The 20516-nt window shown below is 41.0% G+C and overlaps 2 protein-coding genes across 11 annotated transcripts in view; one reads left to right on the top strand and one right to left on the bottom strand.

Moving 5' to 3' along the window:
• Nucleotides 1-3997: 3997 nt before the first annotated feature.
• Nucleotides 3998-16292, top strand: Gnpnat1 (glucosamine-phosphate N-acetyltransferase 1). 5 transcript variants are annotated; one of them, NM_001134756.1, is given in 6 exon segments: nucleotides 3998-4070; nucleotides 8066-8233; nucleotides 9758-9820; nucleotides 11380-11507; nucleotides 12149-12210; nucleotides 15143-16292. In NM_001134756.1, coding segments are annotated over 5 exon segments (555 nt in total). In that variant the 5' UTR covers nucleotides 3998-4070; nucleotides 8066-8079; the 3' UTR covers nucleotides 15291-16292.
• Nucleotides 16293-16910: 618 nt separating this feature from the next.
• The window catches only part of Styx (serine/threonine/tyrosine interacting protein), a 30493-nt gene continuing 26887 nt past the window's right edge, over nucleotides 16911-20516 (bottom strand). For 5 of the 6 annotated variants that reach the window (XR_015637834.1, XR_015637833.1, XR_015637832.1 and 2 more), the window contains one exon: nucleotides 16911-20221. Coding sequence is in view for 3 of the 6 variants with exons in the window: in XM_087584778.1 (XP_087440904.1) it covers nucleotides 20148-20221 (74 nt within the window). In the remaining 3 variants the exon portion in view is untranslated. 6 annotated transcript variants of the gene reach the window in all.

Genomic DNA, 20516 nt, shown 5'->3' with positions numbered 1-20516 from the left:
AGAGCAGAAGAAGAGTGGAAGAGCGGAAGAGAGAGTAAGAGTCCATATCTTTATAGAGAATTTATTGTACATCTAACCACTTTCGAGGCTATCGTAGACAGTTGCTACCAAAAAGAGGTGGATTAAAATTATGGCAATAAACAGGAAGCTGAGACCAGCACATATACACTACACATGTTCTGTAAAGCAGAAGACTTGGTTGCCAGTTAGTAAGAATTGGAGAAACAGGGGAACAGGGGCTGGGGATTTAGCTCAGTGGTAGAGCGCTTACCTAGGAAGCACAAGGCCCTGGGTTCGGTCCCCAGCTCCGAAAAAAAGAACCAAAAAAAAAAAAAAAAAAAAAAGAATTGGAGAAACAAACAAGTTAAAGCCTTGTTTCTAGAGAGATCAGCTGGTTAAAAAATTTGGAGGGGCTTAGCTGGGTGCATGCCTTTAATCCTAACACTCAGGAGGCAGAGGCAGGGGGATCTCGGTCAATTCAAGGCCAGTCTGGTCTAGAGATCATGTTCTAAGACAGCCAGGAGATCCTTTTGAGACAGAGAAACCCTGTCTAAAAAAAAAAAAAAAACAAAGCAAAGCAAGCAAAGAAACAAGTCAGAGGGGGTTAAAGTATCTATTATTTTTTACGAAATTTCTAACGATTTTCTAAAATGCAGACAAAAAAGCTCTATTAACATTCTACAGGTATTATCTTTTGAGTTTAAATTTCCCGTGGGAATTTTTAGATAAAAGTAGCAAAATGTAGCACTTAGCGACTTAGTTCTTTTCTTTTCTTTTCTTCTTTTAATTTTATTGTTTAGCCCTGACATTGAACCCAGGGCCTTGCATATGGAGTGAGTGCCCCACCCCTGAGCTGAAGGCCAAACTCTAATAATTTTTATTTTCCTGGAATGTTCTTTCTTTGTCGCTGTAAAATTATCCCGCACTAGTGTGGGCCTCGTGGCGTCTGTGGGATGTCTTCATCTCAGTCAGCAAAGCGTCTCACCCGCTCTGCTCCATCCCATATCCCATATCACTCTGCCGATGGCTACTCTCTGAGCCCGGCCACAATCTCTCTACCCATCTAGTTCCCAAGGCAGGTTGCCACCATGCCAGACACACACATCCCAATTTGGTGGTGGCCTAATGTCTCCAGCCACCACCCACTCTCTTGATCTCAATTAAATCGCCACATGAAAGAACACACAGCACAATAACCTCTGATCCAATTGATAAGATATAATTGCCCACCTAGACATACAAAACCCTGTACACATCCATCCCTTAAGAATATTCATAACAACCTGTAAATACACAGACTGGAATCTTAACATCTGCTTCCACATTCTCTTGGCTGACTCTTCTCCTCCTCCTCTCTCAAACTTTTCTCCCGCCCATCCTTCCTGCTTGTCCAGTGACAGGCCTCGTTCTATCTTGTATCTGCCTTCACCTGCATAATGACATCATCCTACATTTCTTTAATAATATTTACAAGATTTACTTCCTTTCAGAATTAAATTCAAATGAGATCTCGGAGAAGACTTCAGTGATTATCACGTCAGTGACCAGGTATGGTGGGGGAGAGGGGTGAGTGTGTGTCAAAAGTTCAAGGTCAGCCTAGGCTATGTAGTAAAAATGAATAAATGAATAGAGCTATACCCCAACATTACCTTTTCTATTTTTTGTTTTTGTTTGTGAGGCAGATTGTCTCTATGTAGTCCTGAATCTCACTATGTAGATCAGGCTGGCCTTGAACTCACAGAGATCCACCTCCTCTCTCTGCCTTCTTAGTGTTGGGATTAAAGTTGTGAGCCCCTAGGACTGGCCTTTTCTTAACTTTTTTTTTTAAATTCTAACACTTATCACCTCTTAATAGAAAATAACTTGTAAAGAGTTTTATTTCTGGTTTTTTTCACAATCTTACGAAGCCTATGAAGAAAAACCTTAGCAAATACTTTATCCCAACATTACAGCCTTGATATGGAGAGGTCTCAACAAGTGGTCAGCGCGTGAATGGCTGCACTGACATGGGAGATGTCCACAGTACAAGTTTGAAAAAAAATGAGAAAACTTGGCATATGGTTTACATGCATTGGGCCGTCCTGGTGAAAGGGGACATGGGAGACTGTGAAAAACATAAAAGTGCTCACACTAGGTCGTTCTCCAGTTATCTAGCAGTCTTACGCAAGGCTGCACTTACTAACCGACCAGTCGGTCGTAAGAGGAACATCAGCCTTGAGTTAAATCAGTAAAGTCTACCTGTGATTTCCTAGTTTCTTTATGTGATTTATTCAGAGCGTTTTGTGACTGGGTGGCCTTGGGCCCCTGTGGGATTGCATGGAGTAATTACGCTGCCGTTCTGTGTGAGACATGCAGTTAGCAAATACGTTTTGTTGCATTGGAATTTGGGTAGATGTTTGTTACTTCACCATACTGTAGTTTATCCCTCCCACATACACATACGTGTACACCAACTAGCATCGTAAGCACATAGTACAGGCCAGGATGTTTTATATGTATTGCTTTATTAGACCCCACATGTCAGCTGAGGTGCCAGATACCACACCAAGAAAAGGAAGCCGGTCACAAATGTTCAAGGCACAAGTTAAATGGAAGCACGGTAAAGGAAATTCCGGCAATTCGAAGCGTTACCTACCAAGCTGTTAACGTCATCCTAACTCTGCAGGTGAAGCTATAGGGACACATGACTTCTTATCCTGTAGTTCTCTAGCGTTGCAAGTTTTAAAATAAGCAATTAAAACAGATAAATATTTTAATGAATTCAGAGATGGAAGTCAAGTGGTCTCTTGGAATATTCAAGCCATTTCTTCCTCTTCATCTATCTCTCTATCTGTCTGTCTGTCTATCTATCTATCTATCTATCTATCTATCTATCTATCTATCTAGTGACAGAGGTTCTCTGCATATCCCTGGCTGTGCTTGATCTCATTGTGTGTAGACCAGAGATGCACAAAGCCTCTGGTCTCTACTGCTAGAATTAAAGGCATGCACCACTATGCCAGGTACTACACACACACACACATATGTATGTATGTATGTATGTATGTATGTATGTATGTCTCCAAATCTCTGCTTCCTCACTTGTCAAATGACGCTAAACGGTACTTAGGAGAGACACTGGAATTAGGAGCCCACGGTACTTAGGAGAGACACTGGAATTAGGAGCCCACGGAAGGGTTTCTCAAGCCTTCCCAGTACTGAGATTACAGAACAAGCACTCTATGTGCTAGATACTCTAAGATGGTTACAGGGTTCTGACTTCACCCCCCTCTTTGCTGTCTGGAGAACCTAGTGCCACTTGCCCAGAGTGAGCTGAAATGTTCCCAGTGTCCTAGGAAGCAAAGTGCTGCAGTGGAGAGCTCAAGGGTGAGTGGTCTCAACTCAGTTTCTAGAAGAAAGGAGCTAACTCTTGTCTCAGACATTTGGGAATCAGGGCATATGATCACCAGTGAGTAACCCAAGTCCTGACTAATGAACTGCATGCATGTGAGGGAAGGGGACAAAGGGGACGAAGCACTAACAGGGTAGGAGCCTTCTTGCTCAGAGAATGAAAGGAACCCACACTGGTCATCGCGATACGCTGCTTAAACTCCTATGGCTTTATTTTCAGATAAAGCATGAGGGCGACGGGGCAGTGAGCGAGAGGCGCGTCAGGAAAGTAAACTGATTACGCAAGCCTTGCTCCGGGTCATTGCCCCAAGCCCCAGAGTCACCTTAACTGCCCCAGGGCTCGGCCCCGCCCCCGGAGCCCCGCCCCCGGAGCCCCGCCCCCGGAGCCCCCGCCCCCGGAGCCCCGCCCCACAGAGCTCCTTTTGCAGCCCAGAGCCCCGCCCCGCCCCGCCCCTGGAGCCCCGGAGTGGTGTGCGTGGCCGTGCCTCCGCGTGCGCCGCGGTGCGTGAGGGCGGGGCAGGGCGGAGGCGTTGGTCCCGCCACGTTCGGCCAGGCGGTTCCGGCTGCGGCGCGTGGGGGCGCACGGGGGGAGGGGCTGGCGCTGCAGCCGGATCCGGATGCGGCGGCGCTGTGACCCGCAGGCAGACTGACGCGCTGGGACGGGAGCGTGGCTCGCTCCGGTGCGGTGAGGCGGCCTGGGGCTGGGACGCGAAGGCGGGCGGGCTTGGGGCTGCGGACCCCGGAGACTGGGATGCCCCTGTCCGGGAGCCGGGCGGCTAAGCTTGATGCTCTGTTGTCCGGCCGGGCAGGGTCTTGGAGGGCCTAGGGACGAGAGTGTCCGTGGCGTGGGACTGGGGGACGGTCCTCGTCCTGTCTGCCGCCGTCGCTATGAAAGGGCGCGAACTCCCTTTTACCGGTGCAGCGATCAGAGCCGCTGAAGACACGCGCCGGCTCTGAATTGCCCCAGCTGCGCAGACTGTATGAAACCTGGGGTGGGGGGGGGACCTGGGACTTGAACCCCTAGAAACGCCGACTCCGTGGTTTCTATTGTGTGTAAGAGCTAATGTTTATGTAAGGCAAACATAAAATTTGTTCCTGTAAAAATAAATGGGGATTCGTTTGGTTGGGATTAATTAATCCAAGAGTGGGTCTCAGGAAATTGGTTAAGGCAGGATTTGTATGGTTGAAACAGATTCCAGGATGCAAAGATTGGCATCTGTTGACTTTCCTGATGTAGAGCACGAAGGGAAAATGAGAGGCTCCTCCGTCCAGACCACTCATTTGTTGATGCATTACCTGAGGGCTAGTCTTGGGAACTCGGTGCTCCAACTGTGCAACTAGACTGGGGATAATCAGACGGTGTAGATAGTACACTAACGGGAAGTACTTCTTGCTTCATGAAATACTATCTTCATGAAAATACTCGGAGCTGTCTACCTGTCTATCTACCTATCTGTCACCTATCACAGCGATTTTGATTTGTCTGAAGATCATTTGTGAATCCTGGTTTTCAGTCTTCCCTACTTGTTGCTCCGGTGTTTTTCCAGAAGCACCTGCTCCGCATCTTGTATATAGGCTCAGAGGCTGGAGAACCAAACTTGAAGTTTGGTGTATGTCTTTTGTGTTCTTGCTCGTGGCCCCGTGGCAATCTTTTTTTCTTCGTGACTTTCTGAAATGTGATTTCTATATACCTTACGTCATTCATTATTCATTGACTAGAGGTTTATAGGACTAGGGATTAGGCAATACTCAAGCCGTGTAAACAAATGCTAATTTAGCAGTTAAACCCAAGGGGTTGGGGGCGGGGAGGTGCTTTGAGTTAGGGTTTACAACCAAACATAGAGAAAGTTAGGTGGTGATGACCTTTAAGTGCTACAGAAAGAAGACTTTTTGTCATTTTGTTTTGATAAAAGTCTGTGTAGCAGGGGCTAGCCTGAACTTGGAGGGAGGAGTCGAGGGGATTACCTTAGAACCAACTTAAAAAATATCTCCATGTTTACATCAACTCCCATAATTATTTTTTTTTAAGATTTATTTATTATATATGAGTACACTGTCTCTGTCTTCAGACACACCAGAAGAGGGCATCAGATCCCATTACAGATGATTGTGAGCCACCATGTGGTCTCTGGGAACTGAACTCAGGACCTTTGGAAGAGCAATCAGTGTGCCCTTAACCACTGAGCCATCTCTCCAGCCCCAGAATTTTTTTTTTTTTTCTTTTTTTTGAGACTGGTGCGACTGGGTAGTCTGCTGTCCTTGAGCTCTCACAGTTCATGCTCCAGCCTCCTAGCACTGGATCCAGGTGTTTGCCACCTCACCTGAATTTTTATTAGATTGTAATAAGGCATGGCCTCTGTCAGCATCATAAATTGTGTCTTTATGACTGGGAGGATAGGCTTTTCCCCTTTAGGTTTTATAAATCTCATTTCAAGGGGTTTGACTCTAATCAGGTCCTTTGTTTTTAACTAGACCAATGCCTGTCCTCATCTGTTTAGTAATGAATGCAAACTCACTTAATGTTGCTTAAGGACTCCAGAATGGTGGTAGGACACACCTGTAATCAGCACCAGAAACATGAAAACAAGAGAACCAAGAGTTAAAGGAAGGCTGGGGAGGCAGCTGGGAGAGTAAATTTGTAATGCAAGACTGAGAGCCAGAAGTCTAATTCCCAGGACGCATGTGAAGAAAATAGGGTGGGCTTAGTAGCTCACCTGTAATGGTGTCATCTGGAGACAGAGGCCTTTGAGTAAACTGGCTATTCTCACCAACCTAGAAAGTGAGTTGTGGGTTTGGAGAGAGAACTGCTTCTAGTATATACAGGGGAGAGACACTGAAGAAAACACCCGATGTCAGCCTTGGGCCTCCGCTCACCGGCACCCATGTGCACACATACCCAACACACATACAAACATGCCTGCACAAATGCACATGTACAATGAAGGGCGAGAGGCTAACCTAAGCTACATGATGAAACCAGCCCTGTTCTTAGAAAGTGATTTCCTGGCACTGTTTAGTTCTTTCTAAACTATTTATGTGGCTTCCTTGTAGATAATGTACTTTCTCACCCACTGACTTTGGGTAGCTGACCGGTGGAATGTGGCTAGAAATTACTATGCTAATCACAGGTTGCCTTTTTCTGCTTGCCCCTTGAGCTTCTCACCTTTACCAGGATAGCTTAAGTGGCCTTTTCAGTATGGGTGGAGGTAGCTTAGTGAAGGATGAGGAGGGACAGGGAGAACCTCAGAGTGGGGGGCCATGTGGGAAGGGACACCGCTTTCACCCCTAAGAATCCATCCCATTTGTTTAGTGGTCTGGAAGCCTCAGGGTTGACTAAAGTGTCTCAGCTATGCTCTGTAACACGCAGCTGCATAAATGTGTCACTTTGGGAGCCTTTAAGGATTTCTTTTGTGAATCAATTATCGATAGCCCACGAGTCCTTTAAACATCACATCTTGCTCTCCCTTTCCCAGCATCCTTGTTGGGCACCACCAGGGTTTTACTATTTGAGGACTGAGCTCCGGCGAACCTGATGTAGCTGCTTCCATTTTGTGAACAGTTCATTAAGACAACAGAAGTCATTTCTTGGTACCTGGACAGTGGGTTCTTATTTCTACCCAGAAACCTTTATACAAGAATGCCTTGGGGGTGGGGATTTAGCTCAGTGGTAGAGCGCTTGCCTAGCAAGCACAAGGCCCTGGGTTCGGTCCCCAGCTCTGAAAAAAGAATGCCTTTATACATTTTTGATTAGTCTGGAATTCTATACGACAATGAACTGCTGGGATTCAGCTAAACTAGACTGGTAGTTAAGAGGGGACATCATTCTGCCTAGTAGAACCAATGATGTAACCTGTGGTAAAGTGCAAATGCAGCACTCAGGGCTAGAAAACTGCTTGTTTCAGAGTGACATCAAGCACCAAGCCATGTGCATCAGTCTGGAGATGTTCTGATGCTGCCTGTGGCCTGGAACCTTGAGCAAGTTCCTCTGTTTGCTTGCTAGTCTATAAGATATGATCTTGATACATCTTTTATTGCTTGTTAAAGAATTAACAAATATAAAGTACACACCAAATTAATCAATAGTACATATTTTTATGATCATTTACAAAATAGGACCATCTAGTTAAAAGAAATGTACGGGAAACAAACTGTTAATAACTGGTTAAAATTTACTATGACTTAATTTTTTTGAGACAGTTTCATATCATATTGGTCATAATGTGTGTTTTGAAACAGTATTCCACAGTGTAACCCAACTGGCTTAGAACCCGTATTCCCTTAGTGCGTGAGGTTCTGGGATTATAAGCATGTCCCACTGTTTGCTGCATAGCATGGAAAACAGCCCCACTGGTTATATTAAACTCCTTAGAAGCAGCTGCTGTAGACTTTTAGAAAGCCTGCCATGAGCGCAAATGCAGACACAGTAATTCCTAAGTCACATTCACATCGAATGGATGCCAAATGATTTCTGAGCCTAACAATAAATGCGGGATTCTAACTGTACAACCTCGAGCACCCACCAGATGTCAGTGCTGCACCGTCGGCCCTGGCCCACAAGGACAGCTAAAGTAAAATGTCTGATAAAATGTATAGAACCATTTGTATGACGAAATTAACTCTTCATCAAGCAGTTTTCCTTTCATAAGGCCTCTTAACATTCCAAGTTTTATTTTAGATTTTACTGGAAAGATGAAACCTGATGAAACTCCTATGTTTGACCCGAGTTTGCTCAAAGAAGTGGACTGGAGTCAGAATACAGCTATATTTTCTCCAGCCATTTCTCCAATGCATCCTGGAGAAGGCTTGGTTTTGAGGCCTCTCTGTACTGCGGACTTAAATAAAGGTATGGGCCCAACTTTAGTTTGGGAAATTCCTGACTAGAACTTGTTGCTTTCTTCGTAAGTATGATGTGAACAAAAACAGTACTTGATTTTTGTACTTAAAGTGACTGGATCACTCAACTGTAACAGGCATGTATCATGGCTAAGAACAGATATTACTTTAAAATAACTAAATACAACAATACTCCTTCCAAAAGGATATCTATAATGTATAAACCCATGGAAGTTTTCTCCAAGAAGCTAGACAGGCAGAAGGAACATTGCTTGGACAAATTGAAAGGGTTTTATCTAGTCACATGTAATTCTTTTTTTTTTTTAAATATCTTTTTTTAAAGATGTATTTATTTCACATATGTGAATACACTGTTGCTGTCTTCAGATGCCCCAGAAGAGGGCATCTGATCCCATTACAGATGGTTGCGAGCCACCATGTGGTTGCTGGGAACTGAACTCAGGACCTCTGGAAGAGCAGTCAGTGCTCTTAACCACTGAGCCATCTCTCCAGCCCCCACATGTAATTCTTTTTTTTTTTTTTTTAAAGATTTATTTATTTATTATATATAAGTACACTGTAGCTGTCTTCAGATACACCAGAAGAGGGCATCAGATCTCCTTACAGATGGCTGTGAGCCACCATGTGGTTGCTGGGAATTGAACTCATGACTTCTGGAAGAGCAGTCGGGTGCTCTTAACCGCTGAGCCATCTCTCCAGCCCCAATTCTTTAACATCTAAATTAGACAAAATAATTTCCTGAAACTTTGGTAATAACATTTTGCCTCAGTATTTTCTTCTCAATAGGTATTTGAATAAAGTAACTTTGGCCAGAATTATTGCATGTAGAAAAATTAAGACTAAAAAAGTTCAGAATGTACTGTTAGCATTATCATTATTTTGGGGGGTTTATTTTTAATTTTTTGAGACACAGTCTATTAGTCCCAGCTGTCTTTGAACTCAGAGACCTACCTGCCTCTGCCTCCCAAGTGCTAGGATTTTTAAAGGCATGTGCCACCATGCCTGGTGGCATTAACATTAAAATTAAAGATTTTAGAAATTGTCCCAACAGTGTTCTATTAGTTGCACTTTATCTTACAAGTGATATATTCAGTGGAGGTGAGAATCTTGCACTTTGAGTTATGTATTTAGGAAAATGTGGCATCTCTTACATAAAATTTAAATAACATTTAACAGTGTACGTGCTGGCTCTGTAATTATTGATATTAAGGTCTGAACTACCTTAAATCATATGCGGGCAAATATTTTTGAAGGCTGTCATTTGCTCTTCTGGTTATAAAAAGAATAGGTACTTGTACGAAAATGCCCTTATGTGTATAGTACTGGGTATAGTGAATGCACATAACACACTGTGGAAAATTTGCATGTTTAAATAGCAAATCGTGATTAAAAATTATGAAACATAATTATAGAGTTTTGACAAAGTAACTTTCTTTAACCTACCCAGTAAATGTTTTTGCAGCTTTCCATATTTAAATCTTTTGCTTTTCTCCTGAAATGTTTTTAAAACTAGGTTTTTTTAAGGTATTGGGTCAGTTGACAGAGACTGGTGTCGTCAGCCCGGAGCAGTTCATGAGTAAGTACCTTGTCTGAGTGCACAGAAGTCTGTTCAGCACCCACTCATTCAAACAGCTCAAAGTTCTAAACCAGCCATCCTTATTTACAGTCTCCAGACTATAAATATAACTTGGTATTTATTCTAGAATTACTTTACCTTTGTTGTAGTATATCTATATGCTTCTGTTTAGCACAGAAATTTCATTACCAACTTAAAAAAGTTTACTACTCTCCTTTTGTTCTTAGTCATTCATCCATCCATTTATTTATTTGCTTTTATATTGAATTTTAAGGCTGGGTGTCTTACTCTAACAGTTCTTTGAGACATGAGAAAATGGGTTTCCAGAATGAACCAGTCACACCCAAGATCCCAGTTAATTATTAGCAAGAAAGATGGTGCCTCCTTAGCTTTCTCCAGTGTCCTGACTCACCCTGTTCCCGTTTCCTGTTAATGCATTTCCACTAGTCGGTGATTTCTCCAACCAGGCTGAGAATGAAGATCAATATTCTAAGGTTCTGTTTATTTTCAGTCAATGAATTATTTTTCCCCTTACTTGGGACCTATATAGAATGAGACTTTGAATAAAAACAATATCCAGGTTTTAGAGTTTGCCTTTTAAGCTCCATTGTTCCTCTTTGTATACCTATCAGAACAGATGAAAAAGGATAGCTTTCTCTAGCAGTATAGAGTGCTAACCAGTGTTTGAGGGAGTGTGGCTTTGCTTTTACGGTTGTATGACTTTGGAGAAAAACTGCTCAAGTGGGGGTATATCTCATTTTTGTAAGGTGCTTTTACAGCAAAGATCCGATTTCTGAAAGAACAAATATGTAATCTTGAAACATTGGAAAAACAAACGGAAAACTGTTTTGTCAAAATATTTTGAAACCAAGCCTGAATTGTGAATCTAATATGCTCTTATGATAACCTGCAGTTTTGTTCTTTATCTGTCGAGTGTTAGTTTTAGATGAATGTAAATTAAGTGGGAAGATACTGACATTTTAATTAATTGGGCACAGAAATGGCAACATGCATAGTGTATCTGTAGTACTGTGTTGTTCATCTGAACTCTTGAGTCTTACTTTGCTGGCAGATTGTGCTTTCCTGAGTACTAAACCAGGTAAAGTCACATTCCACATCAGGGTCACATCCCCACTCTGTACTAACAGATACTTTAAAGGTGTGAATCACTCAGTGCTAACTGCTGGTATTTCAACTCCTTGATGTTTTAAATAATACAGATTTTTAGAGGAGGAAACTGGCTGATTATAATTGTGCACACCCTTAATTACAAGGGTGGGGGTCAGGTCAGAGACAGGTAGATCTCTGTGAGTTCAAAACCAATCTGGTGTATAGAGGAAAGTTCCAGAACATCCAGAGTGATATAGTGATATCCTGTCTCAAAAACAAACAAACAAAAAAAAGTCTTATGCTCAATCTACTTCACTTGCTAGAAACTTAAGCACTGTGGCTGAAGAGCTTTAATATTCCAAGATGAAGTCAGACAAGCTTGGTGCTTTTCTCGAATTCAGTAAAACAGAAATGCCTACCATCTAACATTTTTTGACATTTCTTGACAGAATCTTTTGAGCATATGAAGAAGTCTGGGGATTACTATGTTACAGTTGTGGAAGATGTGACCCTAGGACAAATTGTGGCTACAGCAACTCTGATCATAGAACATAAATTTATCCATTCATGTGCTAAGGTATGAGCTCACATGCTTGCATTAATGCCTATGAATAAAGAACAGGTGTTTTCTCATGAAGCCCACTTGGAAACTTCATTAGCAGTCAATGTCCTGTTGTTCACTGCTCCTTGGCAGAGGACACCTTTCAAGCCACTGACATTGACAGATGTGCCGGCAGGTAGATGGCAAGAGATAAAGATGCTGGCCACCAAGGCCAGCCCCAGTCCCAGCACTGGGATCAGCATGGTGGACGGAAAGCACTAACACACACAAGCTGTAGTCTGACCTCCACAGATACCCCAAAAGCCATTCACAAATGTACACACATTCACTCACGCCTCTTCTGAACAAAGGAGAAAATGAGCATGTACTATGTAGGTTATTGGTTTTAGTTTCTGTACTTGAAATTGGTAATTGAAACTGGAAATTGAAATTGAACTGTGCTGGATACAAATGGTTACTAAGAAACAAGTTGAATACACTATGTTTATGATAAGATTACGTTATGACAGCAGAAAGGGGAGGGTGAAGGAGCTACAGTGTTAAGACACAACAGCTGGTTTCCTGTTTCCTCTGAGAAGTAAAAACTAATTGTCAACTGTTGGCTTAGTGGAAAAGCAAGCTGAAGGCTCATGCTGTACTACTGTGGTTGTTTGCAGAGAGGGAGAGTAGAAGATGTGGTCGTTAGTGACGAGTGCAGAGGGAAGCAGCTTGGCAAACTGTAAGTATGCACATGTAACCATGGAAACTGGGCAGTCTCTGTCCCAGTTTGGCCTCTTGCCGAGAAACTTATTTAAGATTTTTCTGATTTATTTCTGACATTCTTTAATTCTGAACTTATTCTCTGTATCTTAGACTGAATTATATGAAAAATAAGTATTGTTGGTTTTACCTTAGAGTTTGAGAATTGAAAACATTTACCGAGAACAACATGTAATTGGACTGTGTGTGTTTGTATGGTGCTGTTGACTCTAACGTGCTAGGCAAGTTATGCTCTACCACTGAGGTATTTTGCAAGCAGTCTCCACAGCAGGGCCCCACCCCCATCCTACACCTACACCTCTGGCTTTTGGGACAGGGTTTCTCTGTGTAGTCCTGGCTGTCCTGGAACTCTGTACGCAGACCCAAAGTCACAGAGACCTACCTGCCTCTGCTTCCTGAGTGCTGGGATTAAAGGTGTGCACCACCACGGCCCAGACATTTTTTTTCTGATCTCATTGAATTCAGCCTAGTTGAACTTGGGATCCTTCTGCCTCAGCCTCTGGAGCAGCTGAACATAGGCCTGGCTTATGAGAAGTAACCTCTTTAACGCTTAATACTAGCATCTTCAGACTTGAGCAAATCACAGTGAGTACCCGGCTCCTCTGCCAGATAAAAGCAGAGAGAACGTTTAATATTTGCATAGGTTAATTGCCAGGTTAGTAGAATGTGCATTTAAATATAATCTCTGAGTCTTAATGAGTCTACTCAATAACGAGGCATCAGGTATGCATCATATAGTACTCTAATATTCTAATCCATGCCAAGGTTCAAGGTTATCCAAGGGCAGGCACAGAGACCAGGGTCCTTTCCACCAGTGAGTGAGCAGCTCCCAGTGAAGCTTCTACTTGGTTTCTGTATCATGACATCTGAAGCTTTTGGTACAGCTTTAAAAAAGTACCACATGTCATGTCTAAAATTTTAGAACATGAAGGTTGTTTTTCAAGTATGACAAAGGCTTGTCAACCTGAAAGCCAGATGTGCCTAACTTTAACATTGGCTGAGGCAAACAAGGTCAACCTGGACTACATGACAAGATCATGAAAAATGGAGAAAACCCTTCAGTTAGCACAGCAGTTACTTTTTAAAAAATTTGCTTTGCTTTGTTTCAGAGACAGGGTTTCTCTGTATATCCTTGCCTGTCCACTCATTCTGTAGACTAGGCTGACGTCAAACTCAGAGATCTCCCTTCTGTCTACCGAGTGTAGAAATCAAAGAGAGTCAGACTAATCTGATCAGAGAGTCAGAGAGTTTATCTGATCCATATATCCTTTTTTAAAAAATACTTATTATGTATATATCATACAGCTTTCTGCCTGCATGTGTGCCTGCAGGCCAGAAGAGGGCACCAGACCTCATCATAGATGGTTGTGAGCCACCATGTGGTTGCTGGGAATTAATTGAACTCAGGACCTCTGGAAGAGCAGGCCTCTGAGTCTTCTCTCCAGCACCCTTATTTCCTTTAAAAAGTAGCTTTTAAAAGGATTAATGACGCTTGGCATGGTGGCACAAACCTTTATTCACAGCTCTCGACAGGCAGATCTGTGGGTTAATGCTACCTGCTCTATTTAGCCAGTTCCAGGCCAGCCAAGGCTATATAATGAGAGTGTCTCAAGAACGAGAACATAGCCATCTCATACTCATTTTGTGTGAACCTGGCAAGTGCTGAGTTGGAGGAGACATAGAACATAGGTACCCCAACCCTGCGTACCCCAACCCTGCCACGGTATCAGATAAAGGGCCTTGTCAGGTAAACCTATCACTGAGCTACATCCCGAGCCGGGAACAAAGATATTTTGGGTTTACTTTTTGAGTTATGGTCTCATGTTGCTCTGTAGTGGAAGACGATGACCTTCAATTACAGAACCTCCTGTTTTCACCTCTTGGGTGCTGTTAGGTCTTTGTCACCTAACACAGCTAGAGACCTTTCATAAACAATAACATGGGCTGTGTTTCTCAAAAACATTGGATAGTTTTCTTGTTTGTTTGCTGTGTTGGTTTCCTTAACCCCAGTGTTAGGAATTGAAGCTAGAGCTTCACACACTAGGCAAGTACTCCATTAGCGCTACTTCTCAGTAAGTCCTAATCGGAGCCTGTGCTTATCCAGACATGCTGTTCTAACTCACAGCAACGCACGCTCATTTTAGCCTCTCAAATAATGCACTCACTCTCCCGAGACTCATGCACACATTTAGTTTAAGTGTGTGGGTGTTTGCCTACATATTTATTGGTGCACTACTACTGTTCCTCCTACCCTCAGAAGCCATGGGGCATCTGATGCCCTCAGAGAGGAGTTACAAATGGTTGTGAGCCACCATGTTGGTCCTGGGAATCAAATCAGAAAAATTCAAGAGCAGGCAGTGTTTTTAACTGCTAAGCCAACCTTCTAGCCTTGCATGTGGATTAAATGTTATGCACATAGGTGTTTTGTCTATGTGTTTATTGTATGTCTGTTGTCTGTGGAGGCCAGGAAGTACAAAGAGTGCAAAGATTTCCTGCAAGTGGGGACACTAACTCTACAGCCTCTCGTACATGAATTCTTACAATTTATTTTAAAGAAGGTTTGGAGGTTAGCAATAGCAAGGTGGGTGAGAGTAGCCACACTTGGAGTGTAAGCCTCAGTCATCCTAAGAAAGCATAAAGGAAAGAACTACAAAAAATTGTATGACCTCCACCTTTGTGCTCCCTCCTCCCCCCATAATAAAAGAGGTGTAGGTTGAGTTATTAATTAACCATCTGGAGACTAATGTGTTTGAAACAAAATAAAGATGCCTTAGTTTATCAACAATAATTTGAACATTTAATGGAATATTGTTATTATTCTACTGATCTGTGCCATTATCACTGTCACTGTCGTTAATGCTGTGTCTCCTCTCATACTTTTCAAACTTCAGGTTATTATCAACTCTGACTTTGCTAAGCAAGAAACTAAACTGTTACAAGATCACCCTTGAATGTCTACCACAAAATGTTGGTTTCTACAAAAAGTTTGACTACACGGTATCAGAAGAAAATTACATGTGTCGGAGGTTCCTAAAGTAAAAACCACCATTGAGAGGTTACTTGATGCTACTGTTTTAGAGTTCATTTTTGTTGCTGCAACCAGTGAGCTCCCTAACTACTAGACTGAAAAATGCTGTAGTGTGCCAGTGTAGTGCCACGAGAGGATGCCTGTGGCTGCTGGGAGTGCAAATGATCAGAAAGGGGGGTGATTTTTTAACCAAAGGAATATATTTTCAACTTGAATCTTTTCTTGCATTGTATTTTTCTACAGTTTGTCTTCCTTTCTTGGTAGTCAAGAGTATGGGTAGTAAACAGTTATGTCATCTGCTCTCTGCTGCTCACTTTTAAATACATGTATATATATATGTGTATGTATATATGTATATATACATGTATATATATATACGTGTGTATATATATATTGATTGATTGAATAAGGGTGTTTCTTACCATAAAATTATTTTTGTCTCCGACATCTAATAGACTTAGGCACACCATTTCTCACATTACAGGGAGTTGGGCACTTTGGTTACCATGACCACCAGATACATATTTGAACATTGTCGATCCTAACTCTGCACACAAAACAATCTTTGGACAGTCTTTTTAAAGCAACAAAGGAAAAGAAAAATGGGACAAGGTACAACAGCTTAAATAACTATTTTGTGTATAGTTCTGTGCAGCTACTGTCCCATCTTTCTCATCTGTCAAATAAGGGTCAAGTTCTCCAAGTTCTCCAAGGGCAGACACAGAGATCCAGGGTCCTTTCCATCAGTGAGTTGCTACCTTGGTTTCTATATCGTGACATCTGAAGCCTTTGAATCATAAAAATGTGTGGTACTGCCTTTGGTACAGCTTTAAAATGGTAGCTTTTCTATTTAATGTGATTATAATGGTACTATGATTCTGATCACTGTCCTATTTTATTTATTTGAATGATTTTTAGAAACAGAATCAGATACTTTTATTAATAATGGTTCTAATCTTTTGCATTCCATGTTACTATATTAAACTTGTTTATATGAATAGTCTCTCATATTAGAATCTTGTCTTGTGTTTTTCTTGTTGAGATGGGGTGACCTGTACCCAGGCTATCCTGGTACTCCTCATACATGTTCTAAGGACTGATGCTCAGCCATGCACCACTACCATGATCAGCCTGAGTCCACTGGGTCTTAACAACGCAGTGTTCTGTATCTTTTGGTTACTTCAGTTGGTCTTTTGGATTTTCCGCTCGTCATGAGGTTGACTTTCATCTTCAGATGTAACCATAAAGAGCTTTATTAGGTTTTACCTATGTTAAAAAAAAAAAAGCCAGGGGTTGGGGATTTAGCTCAGTGGTAGAACGCTTGCCTAGCAAGCACAAGGCCCTGGGGGGGGGGGGGGGAGCCTTCCCTCCAAAGTAAAATTTAGCATTTTATTTCTTAGCATTAAACTCTTTGGGGTAAGACAGTCTATGATGTTAGTATTTCAATAAAACCCATGGAGTTGTATTAAGGTTTTCTCTGAAATCCCTCTTACAGTAGTAGTATGTCACCAGCTGACACAGTTTTAGTATTAAATGTTTACTCACCTTTCTTAGTCTGCAGAGGTAAAGCTGGGTACCCAAGAGACAGAAGTTCTGAGGCATTAGGAGTATGAATGAGCTCAATCGTGAAGTAGAATGGCACACAGTTTTAATACAACCACCAGTCTGCACAAAATAACTTTAATACTCTGTGCCCGGGCTAGCAGCATCTTCATTGTGACATTCCTATACATACATAAGCATTTATCAGATCAGAGTACAAATGTTGAAAGTAGAGTAATGTAAGCATTGCCTATACAGAGGTAAATAGACACGCATGTTATTTCTCTTGAATCATTGCTGCATAGTAAATTGCAATTACATGTCAGTATCATGTTACTGATTGAGAAAACACTTTGAATTGTGAGGTATGATAGCTCCTTATAAGAGCATAACATGTAAACCTGAATATTTTGAGTGATTTTTTTTTTTTAGCTGCCATGAATGGGAAAGACAAAAGAATTATCCAGCACTCAAGACTCTAGAAACTTATTTTCCTAATAAAAATAAATAAAATCCTCCAGTAATTCTCAGCTATTTCCTACTATTTCCTTATTGGAGTGTTGTTGAATGGACAAAGATACTATAAATACTGAGTGAAGCTACGCTTTAGGGTTGTGGATTAAACCAGTTATTAAAAAAGATCCATCAGGTAACTGCTCATTTACTTTACATCAAGTTGACATCCTAATATATACATCTCAACTTCATAATTCAAGATTGCACTTAAATACTTCTAAGTAATCTGAATTCCATAGTAATTAAACTATTAAGAACCTTATGTTTTATTACAGAGGACATGCTTAGCATTTTATGACATTACTTCTAGACAACCCCACACCCTTCAAATGAATATTCTGCTCTACAAGCGGTTGAAAGTTGGTAGCAAAGTTAGTGCACTTGATCATTCCTACCACAGAGCTGGGACATCTAGTAGACAAGAAACTAACATGAATCAGTTAAATGAGGAGAAGACTGACTCCCCCACTTGTTTCCAGGATCTGTTAAAATGGGGAGTAATGAAGTTCCTTATATTTTGATAAAATTTTGTTTTAATTATAAGCCCAGCTTACATATTTAATGTTGAAACTGGGTGAACATTCATACACTATTCAAGTTGTCTAGAGAATGAATAAATCATGATTGGATTAGTTTATCATAGTATTACAAAACACCACTGGAAATGGAACCTAAAGCTATTTAGTAAATGCAGAGGAAGGAAAGAAACTTGGAGGCTTCTTATGAAAGGACCTCATCTGTCCATATCAACTGTGCTCAACATGATGGCAGTCCCTAGTGTCCGAGACTGTCTCCAGTATATTGTGCTGGATAGGCACTTTATGTGAGAAGAAAAAATGACAGTGGTTAGAAAAATGGAAAATTACAAGCTACAAATGACTGTCAATAACTTCTAATTTTGAACAGACTCCTATTTAAAGAGGAACACATATTTTTATAAAACTTACTTTAAAAAGTTACTTCAAATGTCTCATCTTGAAAAAAACATTTTTTTAAAATGGAGATTGCTTTAATAAGCACAATTTCTGTTCATAGATTATGGGCTGACTCCAAGGGAGATCTTTGTTGACCTGTCGGGTGGTGATGTGTGTACAGAAACTTTAATACCCAATGTGATCTTGGCTCTATTAGACCACCATGCCTGTGACAAGAGAATTAAAAACAATGCTGTTCATTAGGCTGAAAAGATAGGGGACGGGATGGGAACCAGAAGAGGACAGAGGCCAAGGGAGCAGTAACTCTGGTTTATACTCAGGCTCCCCTGTGAAGGACAAAGAGCCTTTCTATACGTTAATGTCATAAGGTGTGAGCAAAGCAAGTAACTTAAGTGTAACCTGTTAACCGTGCACAGTGCCTCAGGGTATCCTGGAAGTGTGTGGGTATCATTCTCAACAGTAAAGCATCTCGAAAGAGGACTGAGAAATGTGAGCTATAAAGAAGCCATGTTTGTGCTACCCTAAAGTCATCATATACAAAAAGTTAAAAACACTTCGTCTGCACATCACACAATAATAAATTTTTTTGTAGAACAATTTTTATACATATAGATAAAAACATGGAAAACTAAAGAGCCATAAAATGACGTTGCTAATGCAAATCATGGTGTAAATTTGAGTTACTTTAGGAACAAGTTAAAACAGTAATTTACAATACACTGAAGCTACCCACAAATTGCTTTCCCCAAGGGATACACCTTCAAAGCAAAGCTGTCAGCTGAACCTCACAGAAGTAATACAACGTAAAGTAGAAGTAAATGTCTCCTTCCAAATAATTCACCTTTGTCAAGCATCACAGATTTAATTTATGGTTCAAAAACAAGAAATCATAGAAAAAAACGTTAATAGCTTTTCACTGCTTTATATACTAATTTAGAAGTCATGAGGATTTACTTGTTTGCTGATGCAAGGCACTTTTCTTTGGGGGTTTCATATTGAAGAAACAGTGCTACATTGGTTTGGTCTACTTTGAACCATTTTGGACAAGAGTTAGAGCTAGGCAACTCTGAGAAGACCAAGTCTACATTTGGCTTAAACAGCAAGTGGAAAAAGTCATGTGGAAAACATAACACTATCCTTATTTTTGAGTATCTGGTTCTAGAAAGTAAGACCTCTTTGATCATTACAACTTTTCTCATTTAGAATAAGGGAGACAACTGGAAAGGAAGTATTAACTGTATTAAATTAGTAAAGTAGGCTAGTTGCTAAAGTCATGATTTAAAGATACGGGACCAAGAAGTTTAAAAAAATGGTAATCAAGTTACTGAATTATACTAAAAAATGTGGACAAGTTCTACATTTTGTTAATGTTTCTGTAAGAGGCTCCGTCATAAAATTGAACTGTAAAATTACTTTAAATGTAATATATAACACAAAATGAATTTTTAGGAAACATTAGGAAATTTGTTATAAATTATCCAAAACCTATAAACAAATCCCCCTAACTTGTATTTTGTTTAAAGTAATAACTTTATATCATACAAATAAATTTCAAGTATGAAAAGTGCATTATTGCAATAATACCTCTTTGCAAGTCCAAAATTCTTGGTTTATAATAAAACCATAGTTTTTTTTTTTAAAGTAAACCCATCGTCCATCAGCGCCATCTACTGCAGAAGTCCCACATCTTAACTTGTTGCTCAACAAGTTGCAGAGAAACATGTCTGGAAGCAACGTATAGTTGAAAAGAAAGTATTTGTGTGTTTACCATTTCACATTATCATCACTAGGATCCTGTCCTTTCTAGATGGAAGCTCACACCCATGTAACAGTCCTCATAGTCCAGCGATCCTGTGCAATAACAGTCCTCACAGGTCAGCCATTCTGTGCGGTTGCCACTTGCATGTTCCCAAAGTCATCATCATCTTCATATGTTCTCTTCACACTACCTAAAGGTTATTGAATGAACACATACAGTGAAAACTTACAGAAACTCACATTAGGATACTACAAACAGCAAAAATTTGTTCTTCTACCAAATGATATTATATTAGCATTATGACAATGTCATGCTTGAATTTACAGCATGCTTAAGTTATGTTGTGTCATGAAGATAAAGTTACTTTGGCAATTGAACATCTTGTACATAGAAAACTTTTCAGCAGTCAGGGGTCCATTAAAATCTGACTGCAGCCTGGACTGGAGACATGGCTCAGTGGTTTAGAGCACTGACTGCTCTTCCAG

Source organism: Rattus norvegicus, chromosome 15, assembly GCF_021556685.1.
Source record: "Rattus norvegicus strain SHRSP/BbbUtx chromosome 15, alternate assembly SHRSP_T2T, whole genome shotgun sequence".
Lineage (NCBI taxonomy): Eukaryota > Metazoa > Chordata > Mammalia > Rodentia > Muridae > Rattus > Rattus norvegicus.
This window is presented reverse-complemented; position numbering and strand designations above follow the sequence as displayed.

Coding starts and splice junctions, on each gene's coding strand:
- Gnpnat1 (XM_087586389.1), top strand. CDS start 8,080: ATGAAACCTGATGAAACTCCTATGTTTGACCCGAGTTTGCTCAAAGAA. Junction 9,821..11,379: donor CAGCCCGGAGCAGTTCATGA/GTAAGTACCTTG, acceptor ATTTCTTGACAG/AATCTTTTGAGCATATGAAG. Junction 12,211..15,142: donor GGGAAGCAGCTTGGCAAACT/GTAAGTATGCAC, acceptor TTCAAACTTCAG/GTTATTATCAACTCTGACTT.